The following is a 22,767-nucleotide window of genomic DNA, read 5'->3' on the forward strand; positions in this document are numbered from 1 at the left end:
GATCAGAGTGCGACGGACGGCCAGAAGAACGGACGGCGAAGGCAATTGGAGATTTCGCATCAGAAAGAAGCAGAATCGCGTCATCGAAATTAGTGCTTTCGGTCCCAGTAAATTCCTACCGAAACAGAAAGCTTATAAAATATTCTTTCAATATCACATTCTCTCTTCTCCCTATTACTCATGCTATTTTCATTCAATTTCGAGTGTGAAACAGATGATAAAGTCAAATGCAATATCACTTCCTGCAATTCTCTAATATGTTTTTTGCTATCATTAGCTTTAGTTATTTCTCCCTAATCAGAATGCCATATGTCCGGATTATAAAAATATGAGTTTATCTTTGCTATCATGTTGCCCTTCAAATTATGCTTTTATCATCGGTGAAAATTTCAGGTTACAAGACATATTTTCTTGTAATGCTATTTATTTCTTTATTTTTAGGTTGATGGTTCAATTATGATTATTATTTAATGTATTGTTTACTTTTTTTTGTTAGAGCAATGTATTGCTTATCTGATTTGATACATAAAGGCAATAAAAATATTTTGATTAACATGTTTCTTTCTTGATCGATGTACATCTTAAGTTAATCTGATTAGTCTCTTTAATTACCAAAAGATAATTCATTTTTTGCTATCTTCTCTCTCTAAATTTCATCAAATTAATTAAATTAATCCTACTTGTAATCTTCATTACCACCTATTTGATTCGATTTACATTATAGTTCAGAGAACAACACTTACATTTGAGTTCAATTTTATTTTTTTTAGAAAATCTTAGTAGTAGCTACAATTCTCTGCTTTTGATTTTAAGAAATTCCTTTCTGTTGATTCAAAATTCATAATTTGTGTAATGGATTTAATTGGATGAGTTGAACAATATTGAGGGTAAATTGTTATAACTCAGGTCAAATGCATGTCTTATTAGATATTGAAAACTTTTAATTTGTATATGCTTTCATTTCATTTTAAAAAAGAATAAGTTACAAAGTTGAGTAACTTATGTTGATCAATTACAATTCATGTCTTTTATTAAATCTTATCAAGTTTATATTTAGTTATGACTGTTTATTACTTTGTTCATCTTATTTATGCATATTATTTGTATAGAATATCATTTTCAATATTTTTTGTTGGACAAATTCAACTAAAGTAAAGTCTAAATAAATTGACTAAAGACTGACAAGTCATCAACTCCATCACCCATGTATGAAATAAAATGGAAATTACAATCACTTATTTATCGAGCATGTATTTTTGTTTCTATTTTTAAGATATCTACTCAAGATACATTTTCTCCTATAAATGATGGCCAACAAGGACATTTCGTAGAATCTAATGTAGGAAATTCAAATCAAAATGATGTTCTTATATATTCAAATCATTGACTTATCCATTGACTTTATTTAGATATATGTTTTAAATATTATTTGTATTTTTTTTTTGCAATTTAGTTTGGACCTCATTTAAAAATTTATGAAATAATTTTTTTTTAAATATTCGCAGGTTGGAAACGGGTATCCAACAGGTATTTGCAGATTGAAAACAATCTGAGGATTCTTTTTATGCGAGTATCCAACAGGTAACAGTGCGGGTAATTAGTACAGTTTTGTCATGCGGGACAGGTTCCGAGTAGGCACTATTTATGCCTAACATAACCCGTTTCCATCCATAGTTAAAGTAGATTGTTCGTGTTTCTTCTTTTCTCTCAATCCAATCCAAAAAGTGTTCACTACCATTGTATAGTGTTTCATCAGCGACAACACCAACACCATCATCTTCATCACACAACAAATAACAAGGTACTCCAATCTTCATTACATTTTATTTGGTATAGTTTTGTTATGCGGGTCAGGTTACAGGTGGACACTATTTGTGCTCGACCTAACTCGTTGTCATCCCTAGTCAAAATAGCTTGTTCGTGTTTCTTCTTTTCTCTCAATCCAATCCAAAAAGTGTTTACTACAACTATATAGTGCTTCATCAGCGATAACACCAACACCATCATCTTCACCTCTCAACAAATAACAAGGTACTCTAATCTTCATTACATTTTATTTTCATTTTGGGTTTTGTTTTTGTCATCTTCATTCTTGGATATGTGCGATTGTTGTACTTTGTCTTTTTTTTTTCTTTTTTTTTTTGCATTCTGCATTATTGGATTTTTACTATTGTTTTAGTTTAAGTTTTCTACTTTTAGGTTTGTACAATTATTCTTGGGTGACAAGTTGTATGTGCAATTTGATTTGCCAACTTATTTAGTAATCTTGTAGTTGCTTAAGGCAAATGCAACTCATTTAAGGAAGCTCGCTCTTAATAGCCTAGATGTCTTTAATTAAACCTAGTTCTTTATTTTTTGTTAGTTAATTTTTCATTCTCTTGGGTCTCTCTTCGGACATTGATATAAAGGAACTTAACAAATAACATATTCTATTTAACCTATCTTCAATGTGATTTAATAATGAATTAGAATATGTAAAGTGAGCTTCGACAGTTCATTTGGAGCATTATGAATCTTAATCTCCAATCTTTTGTTTTACCAACAGTTGTCTTAAGTTCTATTTGATATTATCACATGAATTAACAAAACATGAATTAATGATATAAAATAATATAATATGTTAAAAGTTCATTTTTAATAAAAAAATAATATAACATTTATATAAATAATAAAAAATAAAATTAAATTGAATCATATATATGCTAAATTGAAATAAAAAAAATACTATAATGTCATGTGACACTAAAGATTGACATATGGAAAATAAAAAGTCTTTTTAAAAAAAAAAGTTAAAAAAAAACATGTCACACTAAAGATTATATGGAAAACAAAAAATTTTACAAAAAAAATAAAAATAAAAAAAACATAGATTGATACGTGACATTTTAACATCATTAGTAATTTGTTTTTGAAAATACCTAATTAAATACTGTTTCAAAAGTTTAGATACAATTGAAACAAAAATTTAAACGAAAACTTGAAACTTTTCAACTAAATTGTAAACATAATTAGATATAATCTTAAATAACAATCACATTTTTTTTTTTGTACTTTTTACACTTATCACCTACTTCACACCTTAACAACACATAATTTTTGTTTCATTGTCGTCCATTTGTTTTGTTAAACCTCAATTCTACAATTAAAAACTAAGTCTAAAGACTATTAGAATAAGTCATATCACTTAACACCTACACAAATAAAAGATAATTATATTTCCTCTATCAAAGTTTTTTATACAAATGACAAGAATTCTACTTAACTCATCAATTGTAAAATACTCAACCCAATCTCCTTCAACCAATTCATCCTCGCTTGCACCAAATTTCATTATATTAGACTCATTTAAGTCAAACAACTTATCTTCTTTAAGGAATATTATAATACAAATATGAGAATCCATATATGTAATCAACAATATTTTGTTAAACTTATTTAAACAATGTGTAATACTATTGCAATTACATGCATTAAAAAAGTAAAAATTAATTTTTTTGTAAAGTTACAAAATTTATGTTTTGAATTATACATTTTAAAATACAAAATTTATATTATAAAACATATCCAAAATACAAATTTTATGTTTCGGATTGTATATCTAAATTACAAATTTTACATCCTCAAACTCAAATTTGTTATTTCAATTATATAATATGAAAAAAAAATATTATGTTCTAATATAATTTTTTTAATGATTTACGTTTTGAATTGTTTAATTTGAAAAGAAAACTAAGAAAACTCTTCAAAATCAAGGCATCACCAGCTACGACCACCGGCTGCCGGCAACTAGGCGCAAACACAAACAACCACCTCGACAATACAAACACTTTCCAACACAAATCCACTCCTTTTGACAACATTTATTTATACAGTATCCAAAACTTTAAAATTATGGGATGCAGATTGAAAACATGGGGGTACAGGATGAAAGTGCCCAATACTAAAAGCCCAACGTTCCTGAGATAGTTATAGTTTTGAGATTTGGGCTTTCTGGAGGAAGTAATAACAATGGTTAATAAAAGATAATAATAAATTTTAATATTTAATTACATATTTCGCTTCTTAACAAATTTATATTATAACTGTTTTTGCTTCCTCCCTCGTTTTACTTTCAAAACAGTCCACATCCCAAAAACAAAATCATTCCCTTCATTTATAAAACTGGTTTCAAAACAAAACAAATAGTTTTTTTGTGCAAAAAAAAAAAATAAATATGCTTGTAAATGAGAAATAATGCTTGTGAAAATCTGAAACCCTCTCTCTCCGGCACCGTCGCATCCCTTTTCCGGCAATGGCCAATCCAGACGAAACTTCTGAAGAAAACGAAACCCTCTCTCTCCGCACCCTCTGCACCATGAGGTCCCTCCTCCTCCACCCTTCTACATCAAAACGCACCGTCTCCCACATCCTCCAAACCCTAACCAGCTCCCCACACCCCACTCCTCACTCCCTCAAGCTCCTCTCCGATGGCGCTGCTCGCCACCCCGACCTCGCCCCCACCATGCCTCTTCCCACCGCCGAATCCTCTCCCCGCCTCGCTGTTGAGGCCATCGGTGCGTCCATCTCGGACCTTCATCTGGACGACGCGCGATTCACGTCGCTGTGCTTCGGCGCCTCCGTGCCCGCCCGCGCGTGGATGCTCCGGAACGCGGGTTCGAGTTTCGAGGTCCGACCTGGCCTGCTGTTGGCGGTGCTGCTGGGGTTCACGAAGGATCCTTACCCTTACGTGAGAGACGCGGCGCTTGAAGGGCTCTTCGAATTCATCGAGCGCGGTGGAGAGTTGAAAGACGTTGGCTTAGTCGATGCGTGTTATCGGCGCGCCGTTCAGTTGCTTCGGGACTTCGATCCCTGCGTTAGGTTCTCTGCGGTTCGCGTGGTAAAGTTCTCCTCTGCTATCATTTTCATCTCCATAGACTCGTTTCTCTGCCTCTTCCAATTATTTCTTTATTTGATGAGAGATTATTTTTACTCCTGTGTCCTTGTAACGGAAAACCTAATATTTTAACTTAGACATTCTACAAACTAAATTACATAATTAAATTTATGATAACTTTTGGATGCGTAAATTATATATAATAAAATTTTAGTGATAAATATTCTCCTATATAATATTTTAGTTTAGATTTAATAAATTATTTAAATTATTTTATATGCTTATTTTTAATTATTTGAATTTTAGAGAAAGAGTAAATTATGAATAATAGGGTGAAGAAGATCAATTGTGAGACGTAATTTTGGTTGGTTGATCAAGAGTTCGTGTGAATGCACTCCTAAGTTAGTGAAAAAAAAAAAGAAAAATGAGAATGATGAAAGTATTTAATTTTACTTTACTGGATGATATTCTGCAGAGATGAAGGTTAAAAATGTAATTTGCGGTCTGTTAATAAGTGCTTGCATTTTTGAGGATATAAATTAACTATTGTAATAATTAATTGACTGTTTTGAATTTAAAGTGAGATAAGTTTAAAGATTTTTATTGTTCATTAGTATATAATTTGATTAAATTATATAAGCTAATTAAATTTTAGAAAAAGACTGGGTGATCCAGTTTTCTCTAAGGGAAGCACAAAGACGAAGAAAACCAAATTCGGTCCTGGCCAACCATGTTACCACGACTATTTGTTTATGCTGATAAATCCTGCAACTGCAGTGTAGGTATTTTTTTTATGGTAGTTATCTTGAATTCCTTAGAGGTGACTTTCAAAATATTTTTTAAAATGACCTTATATTATTAAAGTATATTTCAATATAGTGATGCCCATGATTTTTAACCATAATAATTATTGAAATTGTGAACGAATTGCTGGGATTTTAAAAACTGCAATACGATGACTTCAGTGAACCGCATTTAAAACCACGGTGGCATCATAGTATTTCAGTCGGTTAATACCATGAAATTGGTCTTCTTGTGGACCAAAGTAATATGATAGCGGCATTTATCTGCAATTTGAAGACCAATGGATATATGAACGAAGGGCCAATATGATTTGGAAGTGCTCTTTTTTAGAATGGGAGTATATACTGCATTTAAGATTAATTTGATATGACCTACATCACCCACAGACAATACCAAATGTGATGTAGGGAATACTTTTAGATGACTAATTAAACGAAGTGTCAAGTCCTTTTTTATTATTGCTAGTTATTGTGTTGCGGAAATATTAGAAATGAGAAAATCTGATATTTTAGTATTAGTGTCAATCAGATAGTGTTCTTGTTGAGTTTGGTCAATTGTCGATTGATTAATATTCTGTCATTGAGCTAGTTGATGGTGGTAAGTCTTTGAATGATTTATACTTGTATATTCCAGGTGGCTTCGTGGGGTATGATGTTGGCAGCTTCTAGCTCAGAGATGAAAGCCTATTGGTCCAATGACGTATTTGCCAAGGTGTAGTATTGGTCTTCATATGTTTCAAGTTTTTTTGGTGTTACGTATCTGTTTTAGTTTTCTAGAATTTCGGACAGTTGTTACCTGATCCCTCAGTATGACGTAACTCATTCACTGTATGTTCATATAGTTATGCTCCATGGCAAGAGATATGAATATGAAGGTTAGAGTTGAAGCATTTAATGGCCTCAGAAAGATGGAAATGGTATCGGAGGATCTTCTTTTGCAAAGTTTAGCAAAGAGAGTTTCAGGACGTGGAAAGCAAAAGGAAACTGAGAGTCAGAGCACATCTGAACAATGTGTCATGTTGGCAAGTAGTGTTGCTGGTGCACTAGTTCATGGACTTGAGGATGAGTTCTTTGAGGTATCTTTTGAAAATCCCTTGTTAGTAGAGGTTTATCTAAAATTGACAGCAATAATCTGGTATAGTTATAGTGTTTATTCCTTGTGTGATTGTTTGATAATATTTTCTTCATTTGTGCCTGATATGAAGGTGAGGAAGTCTGTATGTGAGTCCTTACGCACACTGACAAGTCTATCTGCTGAGTTTGCACGTGAAGCGTTAGACTCATTAATGGATGTGTTGAATGATGATTCTGCGGTGGTTCGCTTACAAGCTTTAGAAACCATGCACCATATGGCAATTAATGGCCGTTTAAAGCTTCATGAAAAACATTTGCACATGGTGTGTTTCTGATCCTCCATTAATCATTTTGCTCTATTTCTAGTATGTATTTTAGTGCCTACGGTTTTTCCTTTGCTCTATCTCATATTGGACAAATTATGGAACCTTCTTCATATTGCTGTATGGAGATTTGTTGGTTATTTGTATTCTTTTCTTTTTCTTAATCAGAAATTTTACTGTGTGTGCTAGGAGGTAGGACAAAATTTGGGGGGAAAATCTAATGTTTTATTTGGAAGTTTTATGGTTAAGGAGTTTTGCTAGTGGTGTGATTATTTTCCTGGTAAATAAGTAGGGTTATAGTTGTTATGGTTTCAAATTAATTAGGTGTAGTTTTCATTCTCTATTTTTATTTTTGATAACAAAAGTTCCATTTTGTTTTCATTTTCTCACTATTTCAAAAGTTTGTGAAGGAATCACTGACAATAACCTTTTATTGTTTTTTTTTTTCACCATGTCCTATACATACTACAAACTTGTGAAAATAGAAATCAAAGTAAAATTAATGCGACATTTTTATCATTAAAAGTGAAAACAAAAGGTGAAAATAGAAATTGTTTTCTCAAACCAAATGGCCCTAAGCTTTTCAGTAGATTTGTAGAATGAACTAGGTTCATAGGTTGACCAAATTTGATAGGAATAAGAAAAGGTGGTTAGTATATGAGAGAAGGAATAAGTGTAACTGAATATAACAAACTAATTGTATACGACAGTTAAGGGGAGAGCGTGTAAGATTGTATAAATACTGGCTGGTTAGAAGGGATATGGTTGTTGATTGTTTAGATTGTTAACGGGTACTTACCTATTGAAGAGGGTTATGCCTCTGAGTTCTGTCTGTACAAACCTGTTACTGTGAATACAATTGATTTCTTCCAATCTTTCTGTGTTTCTTGGAGTGAAGGTGAGAGTTGCTATTAGGTTCNCAAGTCTGGAACCTAACATTTGGTCCGACCTGCCGGATCCCCAATCAGAGTGTTATCGCACGTAGAGATGGAGGGAAGAATGGTGGTAGTCGAAGGGCACTTAGAGGCGGTCGAAGTGGCAATTGCCGAGACGAAAGCTGATACAGGGGCGTTGCCACAAGAGACGGCGGCGATACGCCAGGACGTCCAGGCAATCTTGAAGGCGCTTGGAGAACGTCAACACAATAACCACGGGAAGCAACAGAGGGAGAGTGAGTCGTCGGTGAACGATAATAGTGGTGCTCCCAGCGGAGGTGGAAGAAGTGGAGACGGTAACCAAGAGGGTATGAGCCAATGGAGGAAGCGAGTCGAGTTACCAGTCTTTGAGGGGGGCGAACCTTGGGTATGGATAGGCAGAGCGGAGAAATTTTTTCGAAGTACAGAAGGTGGCGGAGGAGGAGAAACTGGAACTGGCCTTCATCAGTACGGATGGCTACGCCGAAAGCTGGTTCCGATTCTGGCGAGAGAAAACCAAGAACCTGTCTTGGGATGGGTTGAAGAGAGCTCTGGGCATCCGTTTTGGAGGAGGAACACGAGGAACGATGTATGAAAGGCTGTCAACCATACGACAGTCGGGACCGGTGGAGGAGTACATACGCGACTTTGAAGTTCTGGTGGGGCAGACGACCCAGATACCCGAGGAGCAAATCATGGGGTATTTCCTGTTCGGTCTAAGGGAGGAGGTGGGCGATCATGTCCGGCCACATGACCCACCGGATTTGATGACCGCCATGCGAGTGGCGAGGGATGTGGAGAAATTGTGCACGAAGACCGGAGGAGGGTGGTTATCCAAGAATCAAAATTCTTGGGGGAAGGCGTCGGGTTCGGTGACGCGAGTTGACCCAAACCGAGAGGCGACGGTGCGAGGAGGAACGGCAGAAAGTGCGGGGTCTAGTAATAAAGACGCGACCCAAGGACGGAATAAGGGGCAGGCTACCAGCGGCGGAGGTGATCGGAATGTTCGTAATCTACCTTACCCGGAGTATCTTAAACGGAGGGAAGAGGGTTGTTGTTTCAGATGCGGCGGACCCTTCAGCCCCGGCCATCGCTGCCCAGAGAGGGGTCTTAAAATGCTAATTGTGGTAGAGGAAGAGGAAGAGGTCGAAGGCGAAGAAGTGACAGAGACGAACCTTGCGACAATGGAGTTGTCGGCGTTGTCCGCCGGCGGGCTTACGACACCAAAGACAATGAAGTTACGAGGACAAATTGGACAAAGAGAGGTATTAATTTTAATTGATAGTGGTGCGAGCCACAATTTCATTGATCGACGGGTGGTGGAGGAATTGCGGATGACGGTGACAAAAACACANCCGTATTTGGTGAGTCTGGGGGACGGGCAGAGGAAGAGAATCAATGGNTGTTGCGAAAAGGTAGCGTTGGANATAGGAGAGGCTCAAGTTGTGGAACGTTTTTACATCTTCGAGCTCGGAGNGGTGGAGGTCATCTTAGGGGTAGAGTGGTTAGCAAAGCTTGGGGAGGTGACGGTGGACTGGAGAGTGTTGACGATGAAGTACAGACAAGGAGATAGGAGAATAACAGTACAAGGGGATCCCACTTTAGAGAGGAGGNTGGTGGGCCCCGGAGCTTTAAAAAAAATAGATGAGGTGGCAACATGTTTTTTGGTCTGGGAGTTGGGCTTGTGCGAGACCCATCCCAGCAGCCCAAAGTGTTCAGGCCTCACTGAAAAACAAAAGCAACAGATGAGGGGTTTACTAGAACAACATGACGTGGTGTTCACTGAGTTTGAGGGGTTGCCACCTAGCAGGGAGACAGTGCATCAGATACACCTTAAAGAGGGAACGGGTCCGATCAATGTCAGGCCATATCGATACCCACATGTAATGAAAGATGAGATCGAGCAACAAGTTTCGGAGATGCTCCGATCGGGGTGATCCGTCCGAGTCATAGCCCGTACTCCAGCCCAGTAATATTAGTCAAGAAAAAAGATGGCAGCTGGCGTTTTTGCATAGACTACAGAGCCCTGAATAGAGCGACGGTGCCGGATAAGTTCCCCATACCGGTGATAGAGGAGCTGCTGGACGAGTTAGGGGGGGCTTCCTATTTTTCTAAGGTAGACTTGAAGGCCGAGTACCACCAAATCCGCATGGCCGAGAAGGATATCGAGAAGACGACATTCCGCACACACCAGGGACATTACGAGTTCGTCGTGATGCCTTTCGGGCTCACCAACGCGCCGGCAACATTCCAGAGCACTATGAACCATCTCTTCAAGCCCTATTTGCGAAAGTTTGTGCTCGTGTTCTTCGACGATATACTGGTCTACAGTCGAACCTGGGAGGAGCACTTGGAGCATGTCNGGAAAGTCCTGTCAACACTGAGACGGGATCAGTGGGTGGCCAATCGGAGGAAGTGTGAGTTTGGGCAAACCCAAGTCAAATACTTGGGACACATTATCTCTCACAATGGTGTGGAGATGGACGATGAAAAGATAAAGGCGGTGGTGGACTGGGAACGGTCAAAAACAATGAAGAGTTTGAGGGGATTTTTGGGTTTGTCGGGGTATTATCAAAGGTTCATTAGGGACTACGGCAAAATTGCCAGGTCTCTAACGGATCTATTGAAAAAAGGGGGATTTACTTGGAATGAGAAAGCAGAGGAAGCATGGCAAACGCTGAAGACAGCCGTCACGACAGCCCCAATATTGTCCCTCCCAAATTTTCAGCAACCCTTCCACATTGAGTGTGATGCGTCGGGCAAAGGGGTTGGCGTTGTATTGATGCAGGGGAAGAAGCCGATAGCCTTTTTCAGCAAGGCCTTATCTGAAGGAGCTCTCAGCAAGTCCATATATGAAAAAGAGCTGATGGCTCTGGTATTAGCGATCCAGCACTGGCGTCCTTATCTTCTGGGACAGAGATTCATAGTCCACACTGACTAGAGGAGCCTCCGGTATCTCTTGGAGCAGCGGATCACGACACAGAATCAACAAAATTGGATAGCTAAATTGTTGGGATACGATTTTGAAATTGTATATAAGGTGGGGACTACCAACCGAGTGGCAGATGCGTTGTCCCGAAGGGATGAGGGGGTGAACGTCGAAGATAAGGAGTTGTCAGTGATAGCTAGGCCCTACTGGCAAGATTTCGAAGAAGTAATGAAGGAGGTAGCCAAGGACGAAAAACTACGTAAGGTGATAGAAGAGATAGAGGTGGACCCAAATTCTCACCCAGCATACACGATAGAACACGGAAGACTGCACTACAAGGGGAGGTTGGTGTTGTCGGCACAATCTTCGTGGCTACTAAGATTGATGGCAGAGTTTCACCAAACGCAGACAGGGGGTCATTCAGGAGTTTACCGGACGTATCGGAGGATAGCTCAGTCCTTATTTTGGGTGGGGATGAAAAAAGACATTACAGAGTTTGTGGCTAAATGTCTTGTGTGCCAACAACACAAGTATTTAGCGTCATCACCGCAAGGATTATTACAACCCTTGCCCATTCCGAACGCAATATGGGAAGAGCTTAGCATGGATTTCGTGGTGCGGCTGCCTAAGTCTCAGGGGTACGACGCTATTTTGGTNGTGGTGGACCGGTTGAGCAAGTATGCCCATTTCATACCACTCAAGCATCCTTATTCGGCAAGGACGGTGGCTGAGATTTTTCTAAGAGAAGTAGTACGATTGCACGGGATTCCAAAATCCATCGTGACCGACAGGGACCCCTTCTTCTTAAGCATGTTCTGGAATGAATTGTTCAAAAGCCAAGGGATCCAGTTAAAAATGAGCATCGCGTATCACCCGGAGACGGACGGGCAGACAGAGGTGGTGAACCGGGTGTTAGAGGGATATCTCAGGTGTTTCTGTTCAGAGCAGCCGAAAGGGTGGATGACTGTGTTATCATGGGCGGAGTTTTGGTATAACACGTTCTATCAAGGGGCTATCAGATGCACCCCTTTTGAGGTTGTTTACGGGCGAGCACCTCCCTCTTTGCACAGATTCATTCCTGGTGAATCTCTAGTGGAGGCCGTGAATCAAGAGCTTCAAACCAGGGACAAAGCTTTGAAACAATTGAGGTTCCATCTTGAGCGTGGCAAGATCTCATGGTGCGACAAGCTAATAAAAAGAGGAGGGTTGCGAACGTGGAAGTAGGGGACTGGGTTTATTTGAAGATACGACCCCATAAGCAATCCTCGATGCCTACTAGACTCCACCCAAAACTATCAGCCAGATACTTTGGGCCGTTTCGGATAATTCAGATGGTGGGGGAGCTTGTAAGATTGTATAAATACTGGCTACGACAGTTAAGAAAAGGTGGTTAGTATATGAGAGAAGGAATAAGTGTAACTGAATATAACAAACTAACTGTCTACGACAGTTAAGGGGGGAGCTTGTAAGATTGTATAAATACTGGCTGGTTAGAAGGATATGGTTGTTGAAGAGGGTTATGCCTCTGAGTTCTGTCTGTACAAACCTGTTACTGTGAATACAATTGATTTCTTCCAATCTTTCTGTGTTTCTTGGAGTGAAGGTGAGAGTTGCTATTAGGTTCCCAAGTCTGGAACCTAACAAAATTACATTTGGAAAGTGAAGAATGACTAGCAGGATGCATGGAAAAGGTTACCTGTTACTGTGAATACAATTGATTTCTTCCAATCTTTCTGTGTTTCTTGGAGTGAAGGTGAGAGTTGCTATTAGGTTCCCAAGTCTGGAACCTAACAAAATTACATTTGGAAAGTGAAGAATGACTAGCAGGATGCATGGAAAAGGTTATTTTTGTTGGGACCAATGGTTAGATTGCCTGTTGTGGTTTGCCAAACTGAAGAATGATTGTTTGTGTATCGGTGATCAAATCAAATACCGGGGACTGTTATGGTTTTTTCCTCTTCTAAAAGGAAGAAACATTTTTACTAAAAACTCTCTTGGATAGTCCTTAAGTTTCAGGTGATGAAGTCTTTTTCATAAACAAGCAAGACCTGACCAACAGCATGAATCAGTGGTGGGGATTTTATTGATACTTCTTATGGACATTGAGTGTTTTCTTAGTTGAATTCTTGATTGATCTTAATCTTTTTCAAGAAACCTAATTTGCCAAAATCGTGAATTTTTCTCGAACTGACTCACCTAATGCCATTACTTATATATATAATGCTCTTTATTATTGATATTAGTAATATATTTTTCATTTTATTTTTCAGTTTCTTGGAGCTCTGGTAGATGATAGTTGGGATGTGAGATATACTTATAGGAAAATACTTAAAGTAATGAAGCTAAACAATCTGGCATTATTCAAATCATCTGTTGACAGACTCCTGGGAAATTTAGACAGTTATCCACAGGTTTGCTTTATACTCGGTTCCATTTGTCTTTTATATTTTCCATGGCTACGTAAAATCTCTTGTTAGTTTTTTACTTTTTTTCAATATTCGAGGTTATTTTATCTGCAAAAATACCTTTGTATACTACATGTAATTTTATTTCACCATTCAGGCAATAGCGTACTATATCCTTGAGTTCCTTGACTGCATATGAATATATCTTTTAATCATTGTCTATCCATTTTATTTTCTGTTTTTAATTTTGAAATATGCAATAATTTGTTTTGCATCATCATCTCTTCTTTCACAGTGCACCATTGGCAATTTTATATGTCCTCAATTAAAGACCTGTCCCTTGAGAAGAATATCCTTAATTACGTGTATTCTTAACCCTTTTACATAATATTTTTATCTTTGCTGCATCGTTGTCTTAATATTCCATCATGATTTAACTTTTTGTTTTGGCTTCAAAATTATTAGTAATAGCCATAAAGGTGTGTAGCAGAACAGGATAATATAAACAGAGTTGTAGATATTATTATTTAAGTGAAAACTAGACTAACCACAGTATGGGTGGACTACATACCAAAGTAGTCCCCCGGCATTCAAAACCAGCCATTAATAAAAAGAACATTTAATGGCCCTTCAAAGAAAGTTATTCTCTTTCTTTCTTTTTTCATTCCCTCACTTTTCATTATACCATCCAGACAAAGAGGTGTGAAGTGATCCTGAGTGAAACAACTTTTCTGTTGTGGGCAGTCTCGCAACCTCTTTTGTTGCCCCCCGCTTATTTGCTCATTTGCTACAAAGTCATCCCTCTCACTAAGGGGTAATCCTGTTCTTTCAGAAGATGGAGCCAAGATTCTCAATGCAACTACTTTTTAACCAACCTATATTCCATTTAACTTTTAACTTTGGTGCTTCCAGGATGAAGCTGATGTATTTTCTACTTTTTCTCATCTGGGCCGAAATCACAAGAAATTTGTAAGCCTGATTATGAAGGACACGTTTGAACAGGTGCGCTTGTTCGGATTATTGCATATAATCATATACAAGAACTTCTTGATCCTTTCACATATTTTGCATGTCAATGAGACAGATGAACCTAAATTTCATTGAAGTAGTGGCACTGATTACTTTTTGTTTTCGCTTTTACAGGTCGAAACGGCTTTGGAAGGAAATGTAGAATTTGATAGTGCAAGGATAGCTGCACTGTTAATTCTTTCTATATCTGCTCCACTCTTGAATGCTGATGTAGGCAGAATACCACCAGTTATGTTTTCTTATGCAGTTACGTTCCTAGGTAGAATTTATAATGCTTTTAGTGATATCATGGATAGGGATTCCCTTTTGGCCCGCCTATGTGAGAAAAGCAGATCTACAGAGTATTCTGCAACAAATATTAACCTCACGGAAGGGGAGGAACAGTTGCCTTTATTTGAAGGTGATAATGCTCCAAATTTTTCTAGCAATGAGGTGATTGGCACACATATGACAAGGGAGTCGAAAGAGTTAGCAGATAACCAGATACAACAACAGCAATCTCTGGATGATGAAGTTATAAACTACATCCTTGCAAAGCCTCCTGCTATGTGGCTTAGGATACAATCAGGTCATACAAAGGAAGTGCTAAGGTCCTTAAGGTGAGGAATTGTTGTGTAACTTTAGTAACATATGTGCCTTGGTATTTTTTGTTGTTTCTTCCAATATTTGTATCGTGTGAGTTGCATAGTAGGACTAAATTGAAATGAAAAAAAATTGAGGGATGTATTAAATAATTCTGAGAAAACTTGGGGCTAAAAAGACTATTAAACTTCCTTTAAAATAATTCAATTTCCACATATTGATTTATATTTTGTGTGATTAATTTATGCTATATACAGAATATGGGGATTCTAGTTAGTTGGTTTTTTTGCTTGAAATTTAAGATGTTCTGCAAGGTTTTATAATATCACTTTTTCTTATATTTTTTGCTGTTAAAATTCATTATGCATGTGCGTAATATTCTCCTTGTTCTTTTTAATCATTTATTTCTGTGCTGATGCCAATGTTGCAGGTGTTTGAAGGAGTTAGCTGCCATGAAACATGATTCTTTGGGATCCGGTGATGCTGATGCTTTGGCATTTACTATACTATACCTCCGGGTGATAGAGCTACTTGCTGAAGTATGGGAACCCTTGCTGCCAGCAAAAAAGTTGTGTTCTCAGCGAATAGGAAAAATGGAATTAAAACTGGGAAAGCTTGATAGGAGGGTTAAAGAATTGATGAGTAGGTTTATAGGCTTGTCTGTAGAAGAGGAATTGAACGTCTTGGAGCTAATGTTATTAACGTGTGCTCTCAGGATATGTAAAATTGAAATCATCTGTCATAATCATACATTGAAGAGGCTGAAAGCTCTATATTTACGTGTTGAATCTATCCTTAAAGAAAGTTCAGCCTTGCCATCCAATTTCGTAGTTGAACTTGGGAAAGTATTAAGTACCATCTCAACCGATGGAGGTTCTTGCAGTCCACTTCAGTTTGATGCATGTCTCAAGTTTTTCTCTCTGAAGCAGTTTATGTCTCATGGAACAATCAAACATGTAAACGCAGAACTAAGCATTCCCAACAATGACATGGAACACCCTCTTCCCTTCGTTTCAGGGCTACCCGTTGGTGTACCATGTGAAATCACTCTCCATAATATTTCAAGTGAGAGTAAGCTGTGGCTAAGGATGACTTTGGATGATGGTTTCGTACAACATGTCTTTCTTGATTTGGACTGTTTTGAAGGCTCTGAAGTGGTAAGAAAATTTACATTTGTTGCGCCCTTTTACAGAACACCAGATGCTTATTGTCTTACATTGAAGGTTTGCATTGGTGCAGAATGTTTGTTTGAAAATGTTGGTCCAGTCCAAAGGTTTCGGGGACCAAAACGTGAACTAGTACTTCTTTGTAAAGAAAAACAAGTTTATCTTTCCAAGGTTAATAAAGATTAATTTGCTTTAAGCTAGACTAGTGGAAACAACTGCACTATAAATACTGATCTTAGTTCCTCTCACCGTGTCATTTAAGGGTGTTTTTTAAACTAAGAAATACCATAATTTTTGTCCATTTAAATCAAATAACTACAATTTTTATACTAGTTTATTTTTATTTCTAGATGATAAAAATCACATATAACTAAATGTATAATAGATAAATAATTATTAGTACTATGTTAAACTTTGGAAATTATTATTATTTTTTTCAAAAAATTTGAAAAGAAGCAAAATAGGTGATGCATTTTGTAGTGATGTCAGATGAAAGGAATGCATTTTTATTTTTTACTAATAGATTACGAAATGTTAGATAGAGATTGTAAATGATAAGTGTTATTGGATTTCTAAGGTTCTTCATTTGGAAATTCTTCTAGCACTTATATGGCTCAAGTATTGTCACCTTACTATTGATAAATCTTGATAAGTTATCTGCACATTGTTCTCACAACTTTTTCTATCCTTTATGTTCAAATTCAATTCGTACAACAGAAGTACCTACCTTATTAGTCTTAGTTTGAAATATGATTTAGTTAATAAATATTTAATTTAATCACCTTATTACTCTTGGTTTGAAACTGATTTAGTTAACAAATATTTAATTGCAACATGGTCAATAAAGAAACTTTGAACCCAATGAAATAAGCTCTAAACTTCTCAGGTGCATACATTATAACAAGTAATTCCTTTTCAGGTATAATTAATTTGAGTCTCATTCAAGACTTCACTTGTACATAGAAAATTTTCTCTTTTATTTGTCCTAATACTACTCTTACAGCATTGTTACTATCATCACAAGTTCAAAATTACATTGCCAATTAGGAATAGTAATTAGAGTGCATGAATGAGTATTTTTTTTTTTTTAATTTTGCAAAAGCATGGAAAATTTTTTCATCAAATTTGTTAGAAAACGCACAAGGGAATATTTGGAAGATAGAAAAAAGGAAGATAAAGGTGATTTAGTTTATTTAATAAAAGTTGTGCCTTCAAAAAAAATTTAAATGACTTTACAATAAAAAATAATTCCTTTTAATATAATAAGTATAAAAGAGTGTAGGAAAAGAGAAATCTACACAAGTATTTTATAATGGTCGGATCAAAATATCATATATCTAGTTGTTAATCATATTAAAAATAATCAAGAATTTACAATCATAGAGAATAAAATTAAAGTTAGAAAATATCTCATTTGACACACAAAGAATTAATAGTTTTCTGATAATAGGAGCATCACTCACTCAAAAGACATATCCACATTAGGTTTTTCAAAGTCTATTTTCACAAAAACAGAGAATTTATCTGGCAAACAGCTCTTGAACCTTTAAGTGAAAAGTTATTTTCAAACTATATATAAGTTAAATATTTATTATAGACTCATATTTTAAAAATTAGGACAAAAATTGAAGAGCTCATTTCTCATCTGTTATTTATGATCGATTATAATAACTGTAATCAATTTTTCCATAAACGAATTTTCTGAAAATTTAAAATTAATTATGATAATCAGTTATTACTCATGATAATCAATTATTTCAAAACATTTTTAAAAAATCATAAACTTTCCTAGTGCTTGAGTTCTGTTGATTGATTCTTGAACTGCTAATTCAAATACAATACCTAGATTACAAGACCAAGACTTCAACAACTAAATTATTTAGTCTTTAATGTATCTCTTGAATCAAAACAATTTTTAAATCTTCAACACTAATTATCGTCATCATCAAAACCTTTTATTGAATCAAGATATCCATCTTTTTTTTTCTAACAAAATTAAAATAAAATTTAAAAGGAGTGCCCTTATCGAGTAGGTTATTCAATGGTTTTGCAATCTTGAAAAAATCTCACGAATTTTCTATGAAAGCTATCATGTCCCCGAAAAACTTATAATACCTTTAATGTTGACAGATGGATGTAACTTTTCAATGAATTCAAATTTTGCTCCATCTACTTGAATTTCCATACAAGAGATCTTGTGGTAAAAATGAAAAAGCCCTTAGTCATTATAAAGTGGCATTTCTCTCAATTGAGTACGGCATAAGTCTCCATATGTAAGACCCGTATAAATAAAAATGATTACTTACTTTAAGTATTTTATTTTGGTGGTATTAGATAATAAATTTTGATGTGAAACGTTGTTGAGAAATATTTAAGGAAGGGAAGAAAATTAAATTAATATTGATTTTTTTATTAAATTTCGAAAAACTTGAAAAGGTATGTAAATATAATTGTTTGCGCTATTATATCAGCGGATGGAGCCTGGTCTAGTGGTTGTTGTGTGTGCATGGGAGGGATGCGTGCTTGGTCTTAAGTGCTTGACCAAGAGTATGGGTAGGAGGGTATTGAGAGTTCTCTTCCATTGTTGGAAGAGAAAGGAATGAGTTAAAAGAATGAGGGGAGTGAAAGTGAGGTTGTNGAGAGATAGGATGTATGGGTTTTACGTATTAGGGGTGAGAGAAGTAGAATGTGTTTAAGTTGTGTGAGGAGAAAATAAAATAAAAAGAATGGTGTGGGTTCTATTGGTTTTTGACGGGAACAAAAGAAATAAAATAAAATAGAAGAAGNTAGTTTGGTGCAGGGGCTTACGAAAATTATGGAAGGGGAAGAAGTTATGTTTTGGGTTTTTGAGTGAAGAAGAAAACAAAAATAAGAAGAAAGAGGGGGGTAGTAGAGTGACGTAAAAGTGAGAGTGAGTAAAAGTGAGTTGGGTTGAAAAGTCAAAAAATGGTGTGAGTGCATGGGAGTTACGTAAAGTGTAGGAGAATGAAGAGAAAAATAAAAAATAAAAGAATGGAGAAGAGGTGTGGGGCCGTGAGCTTGAAAGGAAGAGAGAGAAGAGTGAAATGGAAAATTGTAGTGTAGGTATGGAAAGTAAGTTTACGTAGATTGTGCAAGTGGTAGAAATGTTAACTTTGATCATTAGAATAGATAGTAAAAGTGGTGTGGGGTCCACGGTTTTTGAGAGAGAAAGATAGACAAAGTGAAACTTTGGGTTTTAATTGAAAATAAAAGGAAAAGAGAGAAGGGAGAGAGACTTTGGTTACGTAAAAAGTAGAAAAATAGGAGAGAGAATGAGAGTTTTGGTGAAAAATGAGTTTAAAGTGGGGTCCACTTGGAAAGAGAGTAAAATAAAGTTTAAGTTTAAAATTAAAAAGATTAACGAGGTCCATTTGGTTTGGTAAACTTAAGAGAGGGTGTGTATTTAAAATAAAAAGGGGTACATGAAAAAGTGTGTTTTATTATGTGTTGTGATTTTAGTAAAAGCGGGGGTGCACTAGAAATATTGGTTCTAGTGGATGGAAGGGTGAGATTAATAATTTCACAGGGGTGCGCCAGCACGAAAATAATTAAATTTATTTGATTGTGAAAAATTGATTTATTAATTATTTGAGTATTTTTAATTAATTATTGGTCAATGAATTTGGTTGACTTTGAATATGCGGGTGGTATGTGTATGGTTGTGATGGTGAAGTTGTGAGAGTAAGTGTTCTGTCATTTCCTTAGAATTTTTGTCAAACTGGTGGTGTTCGTATTGCGATACGATATGTGTTGAGTTCTCTGCGGAGACTGAGATTCGAGTGTCACCCTATCCTCATGCGTGGGGACTAGAGAGGGTTGGATGTCTCGCCCAATGACTTCGGCTCGTGTGAGTATAGTGCTCGGTGGGTGCGCCTAACCGAAGTTTTTACTCGTAATTCCTTGAGGAGTCGGGGAGATAGGTCTGAAGTTGCGATGGAAGGCGGCTCGAATCGCCCTGTTTTGCGAAACAGGTTTGGTACGTCAAGGAAACAACAGAAGCTTGTGTAAATGACTTGAGATGTGAGTTTAATACTGTGATGTATTGTAACGTTATGACTATGATAGTCTGGGTGGTGATGATTTAAGTTATGAGTTGAATANTGAGATGTGTTGTGATGTGATGACTATTTTAGTTTATGTTATGATGTTGTCTTTGAAATTATATGCTATGTCCTTAGTTACTCACCCTTTACTTTTGTGGTTGTGGTTCCACCTACAATGATCGTACTTGTACGGGAGTAGATGGTATTGCAGATGAGACAGGGATGGAATAGTGCGAAGAGAGATATGGGATTTAGCTACGGGGAATTTATCATGTTTTAAAGTTATTTTACATTTTGAATAATGGATTCGATATTTGTAAGGCTGGAACTTTAAGTTTGTAAGACGTTTGAATATTTTTAAGGTTTTTGTTTCCGCGATGTTATTTTATAAATAAATAAAAAAATTTGCGTAAATTTTCGGATTTGGTTATTTATAAGTGGCACTCTATTAGGGGTGTTACACCATACACCTACAACGCTTCGGTACAATTTATAAGTTTTCAAAAGAATCAAAAGTAAAGTTGAATAAGAATAATAAAATTGAGACTAAATTGAAAAAAAAAATGAAAATTAGAATTGAATTGAACAAAATTTGGAAATAAAGTGATTAAAAATAATGAAAATTAAGATTGAATTGAATACAAAACAATGACACATGACACTAATACTCACATGTGATATTGACACTAATTTAATAAGTGACATTGATATGTGACACAATATTGACTTGACATGTAAACAATATTTTAAAATTAACTAAAATCTAAAAAGTATAATAAAAAACTAAAAAAATTATAAAAAAAAATCATGAATTGACATTTGTCATACACTATTCATTTGTCATTAATGATTTAGATAACATCATGAAAAGAAAATCAAATTAAATATAAATTACAAAAGTTAATATCATATTGATTATAAAAAAAATCTCAAATTAAACAAAGTTGATAAAAATAGAGATCAAAAGTAGTATTAAATCTAAATAGAAAAATAATCCCAAAATCTAGACATTTAGATTTTCTTAGAATCAAATACCTTCAACTTAATTTTGAACCAAAACAACAAAAAAATAATTATTTTAAATATTTGTTCTTCGATTCTAAAACACCAATCACTTCCTCCATCGTGAATATTATGTTATTTCTCCTCTTAGATGTAATTTCACACATTGTTATTGAAAAAGTAATGTCATCAAACTTACAATTTTAACTCGTAGAAAGATTTTACCTTCTCACAATCATCTAAATTAATTAACTCATGTAAACTCGTTTTGAAATAGATTCACTAAACTTGCTTTGAATTCGGTGAACTAATTAAATTCATGATCCAATAATCAAGTTTACAAGTCCATAAACTTTTTTCAAGCACAAAATGACATCAAAGATTATTGTTTCCTCTGTGAAATCAATTCGGTTTGTTCTTCTCCACTATTACTCACAATTAGGCTTCCTTATTTTTTATTCTGTCACTCTCACAACTCGTCGCACGATCGTTCATACAACATAATTTCTGTGGATGTAAACCTCATATTTCAAACTGATTTTGCAGAGTTAAATTAAGCTTAAAGCCCACTTCTTAACATGGTATTAGAACTATGATTAGATCCTATAGACTTAAGTCTAACTTTTCATGCCGAGATAGACTCTAACTATAGTTCTGATAATATATTAATAAGTAAAGTTTAAATCTAACTCAATCTTACAAAACTGACTTGTATGATGAGATTTAGACTCAATTATATACTCTAAATTAATTTTATCTCTAATAGACATGAAACTTCAACAATTCCATTCTAGTTGTTCACCGTTGTCTAACTAGTGACCTACTGTTGCAATCTTCCTGCGCTGTGTTGGTGTTAAACCATTGCACACTGGTGTTACACGGGTAAGGGTGGCAGTAATGTTTAATGAAAGATGAAGTTTAGAGACTTCCTTTCTTATTATGAGCTTTGATACCTCAATCCAGTAACCTTTTGTTTTATATAAAATATAGTGTACAATCTAACTGATTAAAGTTATTGTAAAAGAATAATAATGAGAAAAATATTTAAAAATATAATATAATAATCTAATAATAACAATAATAATATTACATTAAAAATAAAATATAAAAAGTTATTCATAGAATAATATAACAATAAAATATTATATTTTTTGTAAATATTTTAATTTTTATTCATTGAAAATAAACTGAGTTTACTATTCAAGTTTATCAAGTTACTTAAATTCTTGAGTTTAACAATCTTGATCTCAACCATTTCAAATTTCCCTTATTATATACTTAATCCTTTTAATTGTCCAACCATTTATTTTTACATTTCGACAATACTTTTAAATTACATTCAATTTTTTTTATTAAATACCAATAATTAAAATTATCAGGATATAACAATTTAAATTATTCATTATAAATTACATTTATATATTAAAATTATTTATTAAATATTGTAATTGTAACAAACAAATACTTACGTGAAAGACATATGTTAAAATAACAGCTTGTCCATGCATTTAAAGAACAAATTAAAGTTATCAGAAAAAAAAAAATGGGTCTAATGCACGACTATCATAAAGTTGAGCCAGAATCTATACTGGAGCATATTAAC

General features: G+C 35.2%; 1 protein-coding gene across 1 annotated transcript; it reads left to right on the top strand.

Moving 5' to 3' along the window:
- Positions 1 to 3,673: 3,673 nt before the first annotated feature.
- LOC106754919 (protein SIEL-like) lies at positions 3,674 to 16,294 on the top strand. Its single transcript, XM_014636989.2, has 8 exons — positions 3,674 to 4,876; positions 6,311 to 6,388; positions 6,519 to 6,752; positions 6,882 to 7,073; positions 13,187 to 13,327; positions 14,234 to 14,323; positions 14,465 to 14,949; positions 15,363 to 16,294. The coding sequence occupies exons 1-8, from the start codon at positions 4,292 to 4,294 to the stop codon at positions 16,282 to 16,284; spliced, it is 2,727 nt and encodes a 908-aa protein (XP_014492475.1). The 5' UTR covers positions 3,674 to 4,291; the 3' UTR covers positions 16,285 to 16,294.
- Positions 16,295 to 22,767: the final 6,473 nt, after the last annotated feature.

This window comes from Vigna radiata, unplaced genomic scaffold, assembly GCF_000741045.1.
Source record: "Vigna radiata var. radiata cultivar VC1973A unplaced genomic scaffold, Vradiata_ver6 scaffold_304, whole genome shotgun sequence".
NCBI lineage: Eukaryota > Viridiplantae > Streptophyta > Magnoliopsida > Fabales > Fabaceae > Vigna > Vigna radiata.

Coding starts and splice junctions, on each gene's coding strand:
- LOC106754919 (XM_014636989.2), top strand. CDS start 4,292: ATGGCCAATCCAGACGAAACTTCTGAAGAAAACGAAACCCTCTCTCTC. Junction 4,877..6,310: donor GGTTCTCTGCGGTTCGCGTG/GTAAAGTTCTCC, acceptor TGTATATTCCAG/GTGGCTTCGTGGGGTATGAT. Junction 7,074..13,186: donor ATGAAAAACATTTGCACATG/GTGTGTTTCTGA, acceptor TTTATTTTTCAG/TTTCTTGGAGCTCTGGTAGA.